The following is a 19,607-nucleotide window of genomic DNA, read 5'->3' as shown; positions in this document are numbered from 1 at the left end:
GAAAAGTGTCAAAGATATGTTGTGTAAATATATATATATATATAAAACAATTATACAACAATTATACAAATGTTATAACCTGCCAATGGATTATTTTGCCGTCTTAACTATAAAAACAATCAGAAATAGCATTTAGCTACATGACATTTTTCTGGTTTCACTCAATGAAAATGTTGCTGTTTTAAATTATTAATTATAAAGACTATATTCATATGTATAATGCACTAAAATGCGTTTCCATGTTATAAATGGAGCTAGTTCTGCTATTTTATAAACTGTTGGGTAGTTTATCAAATTAAATCAGTGTATTTTTTTAAACTGTGTTCTGTAGGCAGGTGGAGGAAAGTGTCAGGTGTGATATGTGACAAAAGAGTGTCAGCAAGAATAAAAGGAAAGGTGGACAAGACAGTGGTGAGACCAGCAATGTTGTCTGGTTTAGAGACAGTGGCACTGAGAAAAAGACAGGAGGCAGAGCTGGAGGTAGCAGAGCTGAAGATGTTGAGGTTCTCTCTGGGAGTGACGAGGATGGATAGGATCAGGAATGAGGACATCAGAGGGACAGCTCATGTTAGATGTTTTGGAGAAAAAGCCAGGGAAGCCAGATTGAGATGGTTTGGACATGTTCAGAGGAGGGACAGTGAATACATTGGTAAAAGGATGCTGAGGTTAGAGCTGCCAGGAAAGAGGCCTAGAGGAAGACCAAAGAGGAGGTTCTTGGATGTAGTGAATGAGGACATGAGGATAGTTGGTGTGGGTGAGGAGGATACAGAGGATAGGGTTAAATGGAGGCAGATGATTCGCTGTGGCGACCCCTGGAGGGAGCAGCCGAAAGGAGAAGAAGAAGATTGTGTTTTGTAGGCTTTGAAAAGTCACCTGGTCACGTTTCATGTAGAAATGTTGGTATTGCTCCTCGTGTTCTCTGCCTGAACTTGGTATCTTCACGTCAGCGTCACAACCCGCCCACTCGCGCTGAGCGGAGACTAAAAACAAGCGTTACTCGAAGCACTGACGGGGAGCGTGGCCCACGCAGATGAGACACAGAGGTAGTCAGCATTTAAACATCCATCGTGCTGCTTCAAATAAGCGTGTGTGGATGAAGTGACTGGGTAAGGGGCCCACATAGTGGCCCGGTTCCCATGATGAGCCTGGATTTACCCGCTCTTTAATTTACCGCTACATTATGATTAATTTCCCACCAGTTCTCTCTTTCAGACATAGTGGGAATGACATTTCTACACAGATTAGCAATCAAAGGTTTCTCACATAGCAGTGACAACACATGCACAGGCTGTTGCACATGACTAAAAAGGACAGAAATTCCAACAAAAATCTGATGCAACGTTAAAAACGTTGCACTGCGAACATTGAATCACATGATGCCCAGTGTCCATCCATCCACTGTTTGTTTGTTTAGGTGGGGGGGGGGGGTTAGCGACAACCCTAACAATTAGCCTAATAATCAGAGATATTACTACCACAGGTGACGCTGTGTGAAGCCACACCGTGTGAACACTGCACCTCTGTGCCGCCCCACTTTTATAAATAACAAGATCTAAGAGCCCAGATTTGCACATCTGCACCAGTCTTTTATTTTGATAGTCGACTTCTGTTTTTCTTGGGGGCAAATGCAAATAAACATGATCTTCATGGTTACTATGCATCCATGGCTCATATATTGGCAAAACTCATATGTTCATCAAAATTTCAATATAAGCTTCCACACGTGTGAAGTCTAACAAACATTTTGAGTTTACTCCCCCCCCCCCCTACCCATGGTTGCTTTCGCTCAAATTATGAAAGAACAACGAGGAAATTACAAATGACGTTTTAGTTTTCCTTTTGAGTTTGCTCCTGAGGGGAGGGGGAATCCCAGGAGAGTATAGAGTATAAATCCATCAGATAAGAAGGCAGCAAACACACTGCTGCAGATTTATCAGCTCCATCAAAGATCTCTATCTGACCAGAAAGATGACAAACTTTAATTTATGTAAGTCAGTGCTGCAGCAACATGGACACATGAAAAGACGCTGCACTTCTGTTGTTTCTTTCCATGCGCTTCTATTGTGCACGTTGAACACCGATGGGTTTGTTTAGAGCCGTAGGCCGTATACCTTTTTTTTTTTTTTTTTTTTTTGATGGGTAATATTCTCTTGCCCCGCAGACCTCTCCAGCTGTGTGCTGCTGCTGACTCTAAGCTGGCGCACATCCACAGGAGTGCCCGTGCCCGCACTGAGCGCAGAGAAGTGCGCAAGCTGCTCACTGCTCTTCAAGCACCTGCTGCTACAGATCACAGAGCTTCTCACCAAAGCTGAAAATGTGAGTACAGGTCAATGTGGAGTGTTTTTGCCTGAATGCATTCTTGTACTCTGTCCCACACTTTTCAGTCTGATAATAATTAATATGTCGCGCCACAGGAGGAGGTTTTGTGTTATGGCATCCCATCCGATAAAGTGAGAGTGAACAATAAAACTGAGACCCTGCTCGCCTGTGCGCCCACACTGACTCAGGTGACATTTCTTGATTGATCAGTGAGACAATTTTTGAAATATCAATTTATTTATTTGTTGTTGTTGTTTGGTTATTGTTGTTTCTTTATCTGCTTTTTTCCCTGGTATTTATTTATTTGTTTAAATGGAATCTAGCCTCATAATTTCAATTTAGCCTTCACTGACTCTTACTTGTTCACTGCACTTCTGAAAAAAAAATCAAATGTATAGACTTAAAACAAATCTCCGGCAGCATTTTACTCATGTTTAAAATGTTTTGTTTTTTATTTCCATCCAACAGAACTCAGGCTGCATCCAAAGAGATTCCTCCTTCAGTGAGGTATGCTGTTGTTACTGTTTCTTTTTTAAATGCTTGTAATGGACTATCACACAACCTTGTTTATTATACATACTGTAAATTAGAAACAGTGTCATCTATTTAAAGCTTTACACCTGATTTTAAATTGTTTTCCTTCTTCATGTGCACAGATGACTGATGGGTATTTTTATCTTGTTTGTCTTGACAGAGTGACTGCCTGAGGAACATCATGAAGGACCTCGTCCACCATGAAGCGATTATTCAATCCTATATTAAGGCCTCACTCAGAAATCCTGAGAAAGAAGTGAAACTTCTGATGCCTGTTCTGGGAATAATACAGGACCTGAGGAAGGTGTGTTTACTGTGTCTGTGTAGGAGGAATAAAAACACTGAGAGACAGAAGCACAGTCACGATTTAAAGGCAGAAATAGTAGAATCTCCCGGGAAATAACATTTGGAAATTGCCTGACAAAATTTTCTCTGGTTTATACAGAACTGCTCCCTGATGCCGAATGGAGAGAACGATTCTACAGAGGTATTTTTTTATTCCCCCTGTTTTTGTTCCCTATTTACTCCTCCTCTTTCAGAATTGAAGAGGAAAAATGGTAAGAGAAAAGTTTCCGATCCTTGTGAGGGTTTCATACACTTTTTGTGAGTGTTTCTGAAACTGGCAGGTGGTTTTTCTATATTCATGTCTTCTGTGTTGTCTTCTAGGAGGGTGCTGCCCATGTGTGGGGAAATAGTACCTATGAAAACAGACTGGACATGTGCAAGATGATGAGAGGATTCCACATCCGAACCATCACAATCAACCGAGCTATGGGGTACATATCCTCAGGAGACCACAAGAAGTAAAAGTCCTGCAACCTCATCATCATCGTCCCAATCGATACCACCATATCTCTGCTACTTTCATTTATTACAACTGAACAAGTATTCTTCATCATACACTATCACCTACAACTGCTTCAACTCCAGCCTGAGTCAGTGAGAGCTGTGTGACAGCCAGAATATTGCTAAGGTTAGCAGTGGTGGGCTATTTACCTGTATGAATGTATTTTAATATTTTGGGGAATGTATCTATTTATTTAAGATCTATTTATTACTTATTTATATTGTTATTTATTTGATGGTCTGTGGTGTCATTTCTATTTATAATAAAGAATCTTTGGTATCATATCTGAAGTGAAAGTGGAACTGGTTATATTACTTAATTTCAGCTAATACCACTGAAAAGATGAAGCAAAAATAAACATCCAGGAGAAACTCTTTTGGTTTATTCAGTCGACATAAACTGGCTTAACTTTATTACAAAAGTCTCTGGAAGGACTGTGACCTGATATAAACAAGTGCAAAAAAGACGGACTGGGCTGTTGGTGGTAAATCGTTTAAGGAAGCAACCATATTCCCTGAATGCATCCATCCACATAACATCAGCCTGCAAAAGCGTAAAAAGATTCAACAATTCAGATGCCTCCTCTGAAACAAATGGCGCCTGAAGCAGAACCAGAGCTGCGACTAATGTTTAGATGGTAGGGATGTTGAGATTTGTTTTGTTGAGTGGAGAAAATGAAGTGAAATATTTCCACAGGCGGCATACAGTATGGGTTGTTTTTTTCAAATGTCAGCTGTTAGCTTACAGCTATGAAATAAGTCTTGGAAGAGATGAAACAAAAATAAATGGATGTTGACAGAAGACGTAAATTCAGCCCTGAATCCAAAAGTGATTTGAGCACAAGTTGTGCGTTCTGGTCTCAGTATGGCAGGAATAGATTCCTAATTCAAGTTACACAAAGTAAAAAATAAAAATGGACCTCTCACAACTCCATATAGTTTTACAGGGTCAGAGTTGGCAAGAAAAACAAATGTAAAAAAAAATAAATCACAAGTTTGGAAATGGTAAAAAATATATATATATACATATGTACAGGAAATAGTGTATATGAATATTTAAAAAAATGCATGAGACAAAATAGCATCAATGCATTTCAAAATGCCTTGGACAGTCACATGAACTTGCATGTGATGTAAAGTGTAATTGCTTAATTAAAAGTCCCAGAAACGCAGCATTTAAAAGTGAAACAAGATACACAGGTTGGATTTTTCCTGATTTTTGCAGTTTCAACACTGCAGCACCTACGATTACATCTGTTACTGGCTACACAATTAGCTACTGAATATCTCAATGACCCCCTATGTCTCTACCTCTGCTGGTCATTTACAAACCTGACAATGCTAAGCATCAAATTCTGGCTATACAGAGGTACCTTTACATACCTTTAGGTGCTCTCTCTATTCTGTATTCACTACAGAACCAAAGGAACTCATCTCAGTAAAAATGCATGTCCAAAGTTAAGACAGTGGCTCTTTTTGTGAAATGCAGGAATGTGTCACGTACGAAGAAAAAACATAATCTCAGGGAAGAGCTGATGTTTGTTGTAGAGGTCAATTCTGCTTTGATGAATTCATGAAATACTTTTTTTGTTTTGTTTTGCCTTCCTGACGTTGGAGCAACTGAATCCAACAGTCCTTTTAGGTCCAGTTCCTTTCACTTAGCTTCATTATTGTTGATCATAGCTGAAAACAGACAGTAAAAACAAAACAATTAGTGCCAGTGTAAGTGTATTATATAGCTATACCATACATAGATTGGGTCATAGAAATACAAAAGAAATAAATTAATTACAAACAAACAAACAAAAAAAAAACCCAAGCTGCTCCAGTTAAATGTAGACCATGAATGTCATGGTCCAGAGTCTGAATATGTCAGTCATGGACCTGCTCTACATTTGCTCTATATTGCTGCAATAGAATTGATTCACACAGTATTCTCACTGATATGTCACCTTGGCCTTGAAACTTAAGAACTTTGACTTTGCGGTAAAAACTAAAGGTGAGGGATTTGAAAGAAGTGGGTGTGAAGGAGAGTCTAATGAAACTGGGAAGTCCAGGATCCAGTGCTTTTGAGCTTGACCGATACCTGGGACTTAAAGTCAGGATATCTCAGCCTCTGCTTGTTCATTTTTGACCATTCTGTTTTAAAATCCAATTTCATGGAAGTGCGGTTCTGAATCTCTGAAGTACCACTTTAATGAAAGAGACCTTTCTCTGTGGGAATAAATCATGTTTCTTTTTTTTTTGTTCCCAACTTAAATGGTAGGTGATGATTTTGATTAAAAATATATACAGTGGGTACGGAAAGTATTCAGACCCCTTTAAATTTTTCACTCTTTGTGTCATTGCAGCTATTTGCCAAAATCAAAAAAGTTCATTTTATTTCTCATTAATGTACACTCAGCACCCCATCTTGACAGAAAAAAACAGAAATGTAGAAATTTTTGCAAATTTATTAAAAAAGAAAAACTGAAATATCACATGGTCATAAGTATTCAGACCCTGTGCTCAGGATTGAGTAGAAGCACCCTTTTGAGCTAGTACAGCCATGAGTCTTCTTGGGAATGATGCAACAAGTTTTTCACACCTGGATTTGGGGATCCTCTGCTATTCTTCCTTGCAGATCATCTCCAGTTCTGTCAGGTTGGATGGTGAACGTTGGTGGACAGCCATTTTCAGGTCTCTCCAGAGATGCTCAATTGGGTTTAGGTCAGGGCTCTGGCTGGGCCAGTCAAGAACGGTCACAGAGTTGTTCCGAAGCCACTCCTTTGTTATTTTAGCTGTGTGCTTAGGGTCATTGTCCTGTTGAAAGGCGAACCTTCGGCCCAGTCTGAGGTCCTGAGCACTCTGGAAGAGGTTTTCTTCCAGGATATCTCTGTACTTGGCCGCATTCATCTTTCCTCCAATTCCAGTCATCCTGTCCCTGCAGCTGAAAAACACCCCCACAACATGATGCTCCCACCACCATGTTTCACTGTAGGGATTGTATTGGGCAGGTGATGAGCAGTGCCTGGTTTTCTCCACACATACCGCTTAGAATTAATGCCAAAAAGTTCAATCTTGGTCTCATCAGACCAGAGAATCTTATTTCTCATAGTCTGGGAGTCCTTCATGTGTTTTTTGGCAAACTCTATGCGGGCTTTCATGTGTCTTGCGCTGAGGAGAGGCTTCCGTCGGGCCACTCTGCCATAAAGCCCCGACTGGTGGAGGGCTGCAGTGATAGTTGACTTTGTGGAACTTTCTCCCATCTCCCTACTGCATCTCTGGAGCTCAGCCACAGTGATCTTTGGGTTCTTCTTTACCTCTCTCACCAAGGCTCTTCTCCCACGATTGCTCAGTTTGGCTGCACGGCCAGGTCAAGGAAGAGTTCTGGTCGTCCCAAACTTTTTCCATTTGAGGATTATGGAGGCCACTGTGCTCTTAGGAACCTTGAGTGCTGCAGAAATTATTTTGTAACCTTGGCCAGATCTGTGCCTTGCCACAATTCTGTCTCTGAGCTCCTTGGGCGGTTCCTTCGACCTCATGATTCTCATTTGCTCTGACATGCACTGTGAGCTGTAAGGTCTTATATAGACAGGTGTGTGCCTTTCCTAATCAAGTCCAGTCAGTTTAATTAAACACAGCTGGACTCCAATGAAGGAGCAGAACCATCTCAAGGAGGATCAGAAGACATGGACAGCATGTGAGTTAAATATGAGTGTCACTGCAAAGGGTCTGAATACTTATGACCATGTGATATTTCAGTTTTTCTTTTTTAATAAATTTGCAAAAATTTCTACATTTCTGTTTTTTTTTCTGTCAAGATGGGGTGCTGAGTGTACATTAATGAGAAATAAAATGAACTTTTTTGATTTTGGCAAATGGCTGCAATGACACAAAGAGTGAAAATTTTAAAGGGGTCTGAATACTTTCCGTACCCACTGTATATTTTGGAGTTTGACCTTTCCACATTCTGATAAATGATCCGGAGAAGTCAGACTTCCAGGAGACAGGGGTAGTCTCCATGTGATTGTAATATACAATAATGGTTTATTTAGTTAAACTAGCAGGTACAAAAACTCTAAGTATTTGTTTTATCTTAACTTACTCTTCAGCAATCAAAATCTTGAGTATTTTAATCAAGTTATCATTTTACAGGATTTATGTCAATGATTCTTCACCATTATCATATATATTATATAGTATTTATATCATTCTGCAGTTTATTACCTTGCAGTGTCTGAAGGACCTCATTTGGCAAGTCATCCAGTTCCTCCACACTCTGCAACAGGTGGTACGCTGTGGCTTCTCCCGGCCTCCTTCTGCTCTTCCACTCCACCAGCATCTTCAGCTTCTGCATCGTCACATCTTTCTCCACTGTCTGGATGTCGTCTAGATCCCTGGAGTTCAAGTCCAGATAGATAGCCACCTGCTTCCACTCCTTCCCGAGCCGCTTGGCCACTTGCAGTAGCTGCTTCTCTGACATGTCCTGGCCCTTAGTCATCACTGTTTTCACTCCATCTGGGGAAAAAAAAAAAAAAAAAAAAGACGCACAGGTGCTCCGTTTTAGTCTGATTTTAGACAAGATTTTAGACCATTTCAAAATAGTTCAGGAGTGGACAAGTTTTTGTTGACTTGACTGGAGCAAAATAAAGATGTTTTCCTCAAATCAGCAGTTAGTAAATGAAGTCACCTGACTCGTCCTGCCATCGAGGTCTTTTACAGGCAGTTTCTTCTTCTGAAGGGCTGCTGCTCCTCTGTCTGCCTATGAAAGACACATATACCATGTGATGTAAGTCAACCTGTAGCAGCTGAAGACAACTGAGGAAACAAATCCAAAATAAGGGGGGGAAAAAAAGCTCACTGATTGTTCGTTTCCTTGGCTTCTTTTCTGTGTTATCCACACAGTCACCTAAGAGAAGAGCAACATATTAAGTGGACATCACCACTTGTAATAAAAACCAAATACACACAAGCAGAAAAAAGACAAAAACACGTGGAGCCTGGTGTTGGTCGATTTGCAGATAAAAAGATGTACTGTATGTTTTTTTTGTTACTGTCAGTGATCATAAAAAGATAAAAACCTTTCTAAACTTTTCAACCAAATATTGCCCGATTGTAACATTAGATGTTGTTTTAAACTGCGCTCAGCGTCGGGTTAAATGCGCTGGTACCTTCTCTGATGGTGGCGGACCACACAGTCTCATCTGTGTTTATCTCTATAAGAGACAATCGAAAGGGAGGGGGCTGCTCAAAAAAAGCCTCAAAGTAGCCTTTCATCTTCGTCACTGCAAGGGTGAACTTCAAATCCTGCACAGAGACACATGCGTAGAATTTAGCTGTGTAGTAACTAATACTAGGATACTGCAACCTTTTTCAACAGAGTTTTGTGTTTTTGACACATTGGTTCAGAACGACGTAATGTGAGCGCATATAAAAGACCTAACCTGAGGCTTGATGTCTCCCTCTGGCTCGCTAAGGAGACGATACGTCCCCTCGTCCAGTTTGCATGTGGGTGGCTTCTCAATCCGCATGTAACGATTCTTGTAGCCCCGAACCTGTTTTCCTATGTCCTGAGAAAACATTAGATAAGATGATTAACTTTCGATGAGACACTTTTTTTTTTTCCCACACTGGAAAAACTAAAGATGTCTTAGAGGACCAAACCACTCAGAGTTCAGCCCAGGTCATGACTGCCCGATAGAGGAACATGTCATACATACTAATAAAAAGGGTAGAGAAAGGACAAATTACTACATGTTTAGTGTAGTTACAATAAATGGAACATGATTATTCACCAACTGCATCCTCCCAAACATACATGCTCACGCAACCACAAACACATTTCCTAAGTGACCTCACAACCACAGAATACTACAATGACTGAGCATTAATCTCATTTAGCGCTCTTACACTAATACACACACTCCTGGCATCAATACCAGTATATATATCAATGACGTGTTTTCTCGACAAACAGGGCTATTTTTAAAAAAATCCATTCTCTCATTTCACTATTTATTATAAAATTTTCAGGGAAGGTTTGATGAGTTCATTATTACTATCACGAGTCAATAATCATTTCAGCAGATCCTGAAATTTTTATTTTCACAACATCATAATATAGTATACTATAGTAGTTTGGCATTGTGTTTTCTGTTAGATCTTTCTTTGACTGTATTGCACAAACCTGGAAGTCTGTTGCCAGACAGCAGAAATGAAAGTTAAATTTGAGACCAAATTGTGTTTATATTTCACAAGCAGTTTCACAGGTAAGGTAATTTGCTGGACTTTTCGTGACTTAAGTGATGGTTGGAATATTTAGCCAGATGTAGGCGAGAGCTTATGAATGGAATATTTTTGTGCTGTGGATGAAAGAAAGGTTTTTTTTTTTGTTTGTTTTTTTGCATGTAGTGAAAGTTTCTCAGTTTAAACACACATTGCACTTATCTGAAGTCACAACAATCAGTTTTACAAACAAAACTTTGATGATATTTTAAAAGTGGATAATTATTACTTTTATTTTCATATAAATAAGAACATCAGAGGGCCTGTTGGAAAGGAGCTTTTGCTAACTGTTAAAAACTATAAAATTATATATTTTCCAAAAGCAGCTTCCTTGTTTTTTAATCAGGTTGAAAAATGTAAGTCCAATTATACTTATCAAGTACAAAATCTGCACTTTTAACATGAATCATTTCCTGCTACGAAGGCCTTACCTTGATGTCAGATGAACTGTTGGTGGCCAGGTAGACGTGGAAGCTGTAGTTGTTGTTGTCACAGCCCAGTTGCTTGTACACCAGCACCACCCCATGGTGTTCTACTGACTGGCTCGTCTGGATTATGGGCCCCACAGGTGACAGGGATGTGACATTCCACTTTACATGGCTACCTGAGTGGTCCACTGTTGGCTCGATTAGAGGGCGGTTGTCTTTTATGTGTAAGACGCTGAATGTCATCTCATTTTCAGGGTCTGTGAAAAAAAATTGGGTGAAATTCTTTTAATTGGTGTTTCAAAAAAAAAAAAAAAAAAGATAATTACACTCATTATAATTAACTGTTTTGTGGACCTAAGATGAGTCATACCTTAATTAATCCATAATGTTTATTCTATGCCAAAACATAAAAGACAGCCCTAAAGCTCTCACCAGCGAGGCAGACAGAGTGAGGGAACTGGATAGACTTGAGCACAGACGCGTCCTTGTTGACCGTGTCCACATTAAAAATGGGTCCTGCGAACTTCCAAGAGTCTCGAAGGAATGCGCCAAACTTGGACCAGGACAAGACTGAGTAGCGCACGAGAACTCGCTCTGACGTTTCGAACACCAGACCAGTGACCGAACACTCGTATGTGCCCTCTTCTTCTAGCTGAACCCTAAAAACACACACACATGCGGAGTCAGCGACACTGTACAGAATCGATATGAATGTGGACAGAGGGACACAGGGTTGCACTCACTGTAATCTTCCTTTAGATATCCTCCTGGGGGTAACAAGCTCATTGCCATGGCTCTATCGAACACACCAACACAGCTTGTTTATTCATTTGCACAATTACAACACCACAGTAAAAGGCCATAAAGGAATAGGATACCATATATTCCAGGTTATAAGTTGCTTTTAGCAAAAACAGCCTTGTTGAAGAGAAACAAACATCTGTAAGGCTCAAAAACATGTAAATCAAGAAGAAAGCCAAACACATCTATACAAGTTCACCCTAAAAACATCACAGAAATCTGGTTCCTGAGCTCACCTGCTGGATAGCTTTGCATTTTTCACAGCATACTTTGAAGTGACTTCCATCTACAGGAAAGTATGATAACAAATTACAGATGTCATTTGTAAGACAGGTTTCAATATCTCAGACACACTGCTTGTGCTGTAATATCAGTAATGACTCGCATACCTTTGCTATTTGTAACATCTGCTTCAGGTGCACGGACTCTCTCTAGGGGGGAATAATACGTCCAGTGTTATCGCATGAAAATCAGTACAGTACATCAGAGGTTAAAATCCAGTGTTAAGCCTCTGGCAGACACCCTAGCAAAAGTTTTTAAATCGTGGGCCAGCTTTGTGGTTGTGAGATAAGGGTGGAGCAGTCTCAATTACATGTCAGATTGAACTCTGCGTCCAAAAAAAGTCAGCAGGGTCCGACATTTTGTGGTGTAATTATGTAGTATGGCTGCCATTACGATGCGGCTGTGGCTATATTCCACCGGGTTCCCGCTAAAGGCAACTATGAGCTGACACAGTGATCTGGATGTAAACAACAAACCAGACTTAGTCTGATAAGGCAGGTATTGATATATCTCACCATTGTTAGACTGCTCTGCATCAGCTTCCTCAGTACCTGTAAAGAAAATGAAAAATAAACCTAGTGACACATCTCTAAACACATCTTTATCTTGTTAAATTCCAGCTATGATTACAGGATGTTGATTTACCTTCCTCTGCTCCATCCCTCTCTGCACAGCCTTCTGCTCAAAGTCAAGATAGAGAAAGAAGGGAAGGCAAAAAAAAACAGATCAATGTTTTGGAAAAAAATCATTTTCATTCACTTTCTTGGTAAATCTTAAATTAGAACAATAACTTTTAATTTATGACGTGTGACAGGGTAGTTCAGTGTTTCTCACCAGAATCCTCTTCATCTTCCTCTTCATCCTCCTCTTCCTCCGAGCTCTCTTCAGCGGATGTTCCCGTGTTCTCTGATTGACAAATCAGTTTGCAGTGATTTTTTCCAGTGAACAAACGATAAAATGGAGTCAAAGGGTAAAGACTTGAAACCAAACGGTTTCTGTTTCGGTGTAGCATTTATGCTTACCTGAACTACTGCTGTCACTTTCTGTCAGATTATCTGTGAGAAAAGAATAACCATTTTCAGGTTGGTGCTGTTTTACCTGTGAAAACTGCTGTAATTCTGTCAAAATGTTCATTTCCATCTTGTTAGTCACTACTATAACCACCCCCTTATTAACATTTGTTGCTAATCGTAGCATTGTCATCATAATGGGAGCTTCGCCGCTTCAACACATTTTTATGGTTATTACATTGCCCCGCAGTTAATGTTTGACCAGCTTCAGGAAGAGCGAAGCAATTCAGAGTGTCTCGATTTAGCGTGAACACGACCCAATTACTCAAAAGTATATAAAGCTTGTATCTACCATTGTCAATTTTCTGCAAAGCTATACATTAATGTTTAGGGAGATGCATATGTGGGGATAATATACAGACTCTGCTTCTTTACAAAGTCTATTTAAAGCAGAGCAACCTCAGGAGTAGATACACGCCCTGTTGCTAGACCTCTCCCTCATACTTTACATACACACTGTCTAAAAATTCCCTTACATAGGGAAAGTAATAATAGATGGGTTTACGTAAAAGTTCTAGAAAAAGAAGAGTTTTACCTTTTGTCACTGGGGCTCTTCCTTTAACAGGTGCCGCCCCAGTGAAGGACCTCTAATTTTAATTTACCTTCGTGTTCATGGACCTTGTGTTTTCTAAAAGTCGTCAAAAAGGCCCGCAGCATGTCTAACACCACTAACTTTACATATCCATGACTTCTATATAGCTGAACTGCCCAGTGAAGAAGCCTGTGATAAGTGTCGTGTGTTAATATTCTATGTTTTTACAGATGGATCCAGAGGAACTGGTTCTGTTCCTCTCATCCCAGCAGCAGTGAATGTCTGTGGACCAGGCCATCTGGCTGAGCGCCTGGCTGGCTAATGGATGGAGCCCACCCTCTCTGGCCCACAGAGTTTTATCTTAGACTAACAACCAGATGCTGCCACCACTGCCCCACTTGCAGCACCTCCCTCATCCATCTCAATCCTCCACTCCGCTCGATGTGTCTGCTTCCCCCTCTCTCTGCGCTCGCTGGCCCCCCTATTTCTCTCTCTCTCTCTCTGCTGCTTCGCAACTGAGCCGGCAGGCATCCCTCTTCACTCTGGCATGGCCATTTCCCTCCATAGGACTGGAAAACAAGGTGGAGAGCAAACACCCCCAGCGATACACACATGCAACCACACCACACACTTTGAATGGTTTCATGGGTGGTGCCTGCCATCTGCTGGTCTAAAAGAATAGCAGACCCGAGAGGCTGATTGGTATACAAGTGGTTCTTCTTGCATTCTAACTCCTTTACTTTTTAACATAGTTTTCCCCTTGTTTCTTCATAAGTACATTTAAGGTTGTTAAAGTCATCAAGCGCCCAACTGACTGTATCATCTATATTCTGCATTGGTTTGTTTCAGCTCCTAATTTAAGCTTTATGTTTCCTACGAACATTCAAAAAGCCAAGACTGGCAGTACCTTTTTATCAAATGGAGTAAAATACAGACCACTTGTGAATCATTTAGTACATATCTATAAGAATCCAGCCTGAAAAAGTGTTCCCACATAATGTGGTACACAAATTGTACATATTTTGAATCAGTAATCCACATTGGCAACACCTTGAGTTAACATAAGTAACAAGGGAAAACAACAAGTAACAAGTATCAGTAACAAGGGAAAACATCTGAAGACCAGAGTCCGAACCATCACCAGCATCTATTTAAGACATTAAACAATATCTGGTAACTCACAGGGAAAAAATCAAATATCAGAGGAACATCTAAAAGAAACTGGAGTAGAATTTTGTGTACTGGTGTGCAATATTAAAAACAGCAAATGCAAACTAGGAAAACTAGTGACTGCATGACGCTGCATAAATCCTGCTGCCCCTTAAGGCAAATGATATGGAAACTAGGAAGGCCAAACACTGAGAGGACGAAGAGAAGGGTTAAAGGAAAGAAAGGAGAGTAGGTACAAATAATGGATGAGAATGCGTGCTTTTTAAATATTAAAAGGTCTCAGAGGAGGGACTTAGCACAACAAGTGTATAAAAAACACACAGGCATATGTAACCCCTCATGCACTGTGCAAGAAAGCTAAAGCCCACAGTGAGTGCGAAGGAAGGAATAAAAACAGGTTGATGTTTACCTTTGTTTTCAGGCACAGGAATGTCTCCATCTCTGTCGGGGCAGATGAGACAACATTCAGACAAGACATTAAAGAGTCGTGTAAGGGATGTCTGCAATTGGTGACATTTGCAGCTGCGGGCTCTTCTACACTACTTCTGCTTTCACAGGGATTACAAAAAACAGGAAATGTGTACAGGCTGCCTGCATCTCACTTTCTCAAACTTCTCACACTAACCCTTCCTGTCAAAAAAAAAAAAAAAAAAAAAAAAAAATACACTCACCTTCCCACCCAAACTCACACTGACCTACTTTCTGTGCGGCGTTGACGGTTCAGGAAACCGGCCATCATGATATACTGGCTAGATTGATTAATGCGAAAATTTTAACTTCTACTTTATTATTTACTCAAATTCAGGCACAGCAGTGAGGCTGGATGATTTTTGACTAGGATCATCTACTTTCAGTCAGTGGTATCATATTAAGATGATATGATCCTATCAGTTATTCTGGTTTCTAAAGTAGTGACTCAAAGCACACTTTAATTAAAAATAAGGAAAGCTTACACACATTCAGTTCACTTAAATGTAAATCGTGACAGAGGAACACACTGCATTGGACTGAAATTATTATAATATTATATATTATAATACTTTAAATATTATAATAACTGTGATATTAGTTTTGACCACACTGCACAGCCCTGTATCGCAAACATGAATATCATATCAATATTTACTTCTCTGAACCTTTTTATTTCACCCTTGACTATCCAGGAATGTAGTAGCACAGCAAATTCATTGGACAATTGCAATAACTGACATGTTGAGCTAGAGCTTCAACAAGATGCAACACGCCTAAGATCCGTCAGGACAGAAAAGACACAGTTCCAACCCCACAGGAAGAACGAGTTTGCCGCCGGCAAAAAAAAAAATTAGGTCACATCTCACCCTGCACCTTTTCCTGTTTACCTCCCTCAGTTGTAAAAATGCAGATCAAAACGAAAATGATGTTTCAGGAAATTGGGATCATTAAGACTGACCAAGAAGCAGTTTTTTATTAACCGTCTGTTCGTCGTGATAAGGCACTGTGGCCTCCCTTGTTTTCAAACATCTGTGCAGGAAACACTGTTTTCTTCATTTCAAGGGCAGCTCTGCCAAAAGCAGAGTTTTATTAGATTCAATGGTATTCATCTTTTTGGTTTGCAGATCAAATATTTCCAGACAATGCATACATTTCCTGTGTGAGTTCTCACACTTTTGCTGCTTTCATTTGCTTCCTATCTTCTTCCTACAAAAAAACGGGGCTGTCGGTTTGTCTCTGGTGGAAAAATAAAGGCCACAGTGTTTACATGGTTCCTACAACTCCCTATAAACACAAATGCAGAGAAGAGACATCTGTGTGCAGATAAACAACTGCCAGTTGGTCTCTATCTACTACACTGGCACAGAAAAAAACTGATGACCTTTGATCCTGTCATTATCATTAATATTATACAACCTCACTGTTTTCAGATGCACATTATTGCCTTGAAAGCAAATTATGTCCAGGGGTGGATCTACAGTGGGGAAAGAGGGGGCAGCTACTGCAATGCCCCCAAACCAAACCCCCTTCCCACATCATCCCCCAGGCTTGTCTTGATTAGGAATGTCTTGGACGTGTTTACTAATATAATCTAAGAATAAATACTTTTTTTTTTTTACAAAAGTCAAATTGTATTTTTTATTTTGTATAAGAAACCCAACATGTGCCACCGTCCTGTGCCAGTTTTGCCTGTAAAAATGTCTAGATGAGCCCCTGCTCATGTTCATAAGTTGCACTTGAAAACCCTCTGTTGTATTGTTCGTTCAGGGACTTTTCCAGCCCTCATCACTTGATCCCCAGGCAACAACACAGTGGCATATTTACAGAGGACAGTGAGTCACCGGTATCAGCTTCACCTGTCTGTGCTTCACCTGTCTGTGCTTCACAATACAACTGATAATAAACATCGCGTGTTAAAGACGCTGAAATGAATGAAGCTTGACTTCAGTGTTTAAATGACAAGGACAAGTCTTAAATGGGACTGAGTTATAATGAGTTATATACATGGGGGGTGGGGGGTTAACAGCTTTTCATTATAACTCAGCTTTTCATTAATAAATGACAGGATTAACGTGTTGGCGTGAACAGGTTACATTAACACATACACTGTTTAACAGAACTGCTGCAGATCGTCCTGCTTTTGTTATCAAACACGCCACTCAAGAGTCTTCCCTCCAAAGCACCATGATGTTACACTGTTGTGACTCATCGCGATGTAACAACATAGTAGCGTGCGGCGCCGCGTAAAGACACCAACAAAGACAATCTCCTAACCTAGATACAAAGAGTTAAGCGTTGTGCGTATTTGCAAAGAGGAAGCGACGATTGAAATTTACTTTCTGTCGTTTAAAAAGCGCAAACACCGACTGTGAGAAGACACCACTTCCTGTGTTGACTCCGAATTTTTATGCTGTATCCACTTGCGGCCGTCACGTTGCACGAAAAAGGAAAAGAAACACAAAGAAGTCAAACACTTTTTCTTCCTAACTAAAACACTCACCCGTCCTCCAGGTGACAAGCCGCTCCGCAGCTCGCCATCTCTGCCACCATCCTCTCGCTCTGCGCAGTGTGAAAACCCCGTTATTCTTTCTGCAGCGGCTGCGCGTAAAAGGCACCTAAAGCCAATACGGTTATCATGGGTGTCTCACCAATTGGCGCTCTAATGGTCCTCGTGGCTTAACTCAAGAAAATGGTCACATCACTTGTCCCTTTGCGCGCAGCATCACCTCTTCAGCAAAACAAAACACCCGGATGTGGCCGAAACATACATAGAATCCAAAATACAAACAAAAAAAACAGACCACTGGGTTCTTGTCCCCTTTTTAACAAGTAGACGCGACTGTATTGTTTCCTTTTACAAATGCGGTGTTTGTGTGCAAGCAATAAATACACCGCCGATCTTAATATCATGAGATGCAAATGCTGCGCAGCTCTGAGTATACACCACCCACTTGAGGATCGGCGGCGCTGCGCAGTTGCGGCGCAGCAGCACCACATGAACGCTCACCAATGAACAGCATGTGTGGGCGGGTATAGCCGTAGGCGTTTTTTTTTTTTTTTTCCATGTTAATGATTTACAGTAGGGCCCTTCACACTTTTTACACATACACAAACCAAATCAGTTATAAGGATCTGTTTGCTGCAGCTTATTATCAGGCCCTAAGGTTTGTTTGGGTGATAACAGATAATGAAGTTAAAGCATTAAACATCTCAGACATTTCAAAAGTCTTCATACAGTTTACAGTTATGTTTACTTTTTTGCATTATTGCATACACCAACCAAGGAGATTTTCATGAGATGCTCCATTTTTTCTCATACAGAAAACACACAGCCAGCACTAACTAGGTCACTTTGAGCGGGAAAACATACACCTCAGATTAGCAGGCTGCATAACAGGCAGCACACCACTAGATGTCACATCAGACAACAAAAAAGTTATATATATATATATATATATATATATATCTAACCTGCCACTACAAAATAGCCAAAGATACATTCAAATTAGATTCATGCATCAGACATAAGGACTGATCAGGGTGTCAACGTGGACTAAAATGAAACGTTTTGAAGGAATCAAAGCAAACCATTATCCTAAGAGCACATAAGATCACTGTCTGTCAGAGAGCAGAAAGGGAGGGCAGGCTCTCTGAGCCCCTGAGATGTCCACTGGGAGGAAAGAGTGAAGGATCAAGGGCTTTTCTATTGATCTTCCACTCATTGATCTTTTCCCTTTCTCTTCTCTCCATCCACCTGTCCAACCTTTACGAATGGATAGGTAATTTACAGCCCAGAGGAGGGAGGGAGAGAGAGAGAGAGAGAGACGCTGCAGACTGACAGTGATGTTATCCAAGTCTCCAGGTCTAAAGGGAGAGATCAGCTCCTTGGTGGAAGAGACAGCGCAACACCAGACTGAGTGGCGAGATGATACCCCCAGTAGTTTTGGAAATAAGAGAAGATAAAGTGTGTGCACTGGAGGGGAGGGGAAAGGAGACAAGGACAGGGAAGGTCAGGAGAAGAACAGAATGTGGAATAAGAGGAGACGAAGTGAAAGAAAAGATCAGAAGACATGAAAAAAAGATGACAAAGGAGGGATGGAGTCATTTGTGTGACCGCAAATATGAAATTATCAGAGCTGGAGGCTTAAAACCGGAACTCACTTTGGATTTGAGATGAGACTCAACTTGGATTCGTCTGCTTTGAGAAGCCACTAGAGACTCGACCTCAGATCAATAAATATTTAACAAGACTAGAGTCTACAGCCATGCTCGCAGCTTTGTGAGAATGTGTTTTGAGCTAAATGTGAACACATCTTGCCTTATTGGACAAAATAAAAATTTTGGTCTGATAATGACACTAGAGGAAAACATTAAAAAGTTATTAGAATACATTCTCTGGGAACCATGAATTTTTGGACCTCTTTTATCCCAGTCAGTCTATTTGTTGAGCTATTTCACTGGATAAGTGAAAAATCTGTGCAGGTTGTGGTGCTACAGGAAAAGTCAGGGACTACCAAGGTCCATATGATCCGTCCTCTGGTGACCATGATTTGTTGTGGTTTTCGCTGTTGCACTGCATTGTAACTGGCATACTAAGCACTGATAAACTGGAAAAACTTGCAGATCTAGTATCGGAGTCTTGAGTCTTAACTTGGATGAAAAAACACGATGGAAATTATATATATATCACCACAGTGTCGTAATCATAAAAAGCCAAACAGATATATTTCTAAAAACAGCTTTTGGCAGAGGACTTTATCAGAAGAAACAGCTGACTTTCCTTCTGCTGTGACTCAGTTTTTTTTTTTTACAAATCGACCAACCTGTTTGGAAACGATGATGTCACACACCCTAGAGGATTAACTTGAGCCTTCATTGTGCGGACTC

The 19,607-nt window shown here is 40.5% G+C and overlaps 2 protein-coding genes across 2 annotated transcripts; one reads left to right on the top strand and one right to left on the bottom strand.

Annotated features, from left to right (window-relative positions):
- Nucleotides 1-1,933: 1,933 nt before the first annotated feature.
- On the top strand, nucleotides 1,934-3,693 carry il12a (interleukin 12a). The gene is made up of 7 exons (XM_026292847.2): nucleotides 1,934-1,987; nucleotides 2,162-2,316; nucleotides 2,415-2,507; nucleotides 2,788-2,826; nucleotides 3,014-3,157; nucleotides 3,299-3,340; nucleotides 3,520-3,693. The coding sequence occupies exons 1-7, from the start codon at nucleotides 1,969-1,971 to the stop codon at nucleotides 3,658-3,660; spliced, it is 633 nt and encodes a 210-aa protein (XP_026148632.1). The 5' UTR covers nucleotides 1,934-1,968; the 3' UTR covers nucleotides 3,661-3,693.
- A 369-nt stretch (nucleotides 3,694-4,062) lies between these two features.
- On the bottom strand, nucleotides 4,063-17,644 carry LOC113121945 (uncharacterized). Its single transcript, XM_026292840.2, has 18 exons — nucleotides 17,369-17,644; nucleotides 17,221-17,279; nucleotides 14,659-14,690; nucleotides 12,500-12,532; nucleotides 12,312-12,383; nucleotides 12,123-12,155; nucleotides 11,993-12,028; nucleotides 11,585-11,626; nucleotides 11,432-11,481; nucleotides 11,138-11,190; nucleotides 10,827-11,053; nucleotides 10,398-10,651; nucleotides 9,126-9,251; nucleotides 8,853-8,988; nucleotides 8,543-8,590; nucleotides 8,372-8,443; nucleotides 7,909-8,199; nucleotides 4,063-5,382 (listed from the first exon to the last, which is right to left on the bottom strand). The coding sequence occupies exons 2-18, from the start codon at nucleotides 17,268-17,270 to the stop codon at nucleotides 5,354-5,356; spliced, it is 1,584 nt and encodes a 527-aa protein (XP_026148625.1). The 5' UTR covers nucleotides 17,271-17,279; nucleotides 17,369-17,644; the 3' UTR covers nucleotides 4,063-5,353.
- Nucleotides 17,645-19,607: the final 1,963 nt, after the last annotated feature.

The sequence above is a fragment of the Mastacembelus armatus genome, chromosome 13 (genome assembly GCF_900324485.2).
Source record: "Mastacembelus armatus chromosome 13, fMasArm1.2, whole genome shotgun sequence".
In the NCBI taxonomy this organism is placed as follows: Eukaryota; Metazoa; Chordata; class Actinopteri; order Synbranchiformes; family Mastacembelidae; genus Mastacembelus; species Mastacembelus armatus.
The sequence above is the reverse complement of the archived record's forward strand: the minus strand, read 5'-3'. Positions and strand labels throughout refer to the sequence as shown.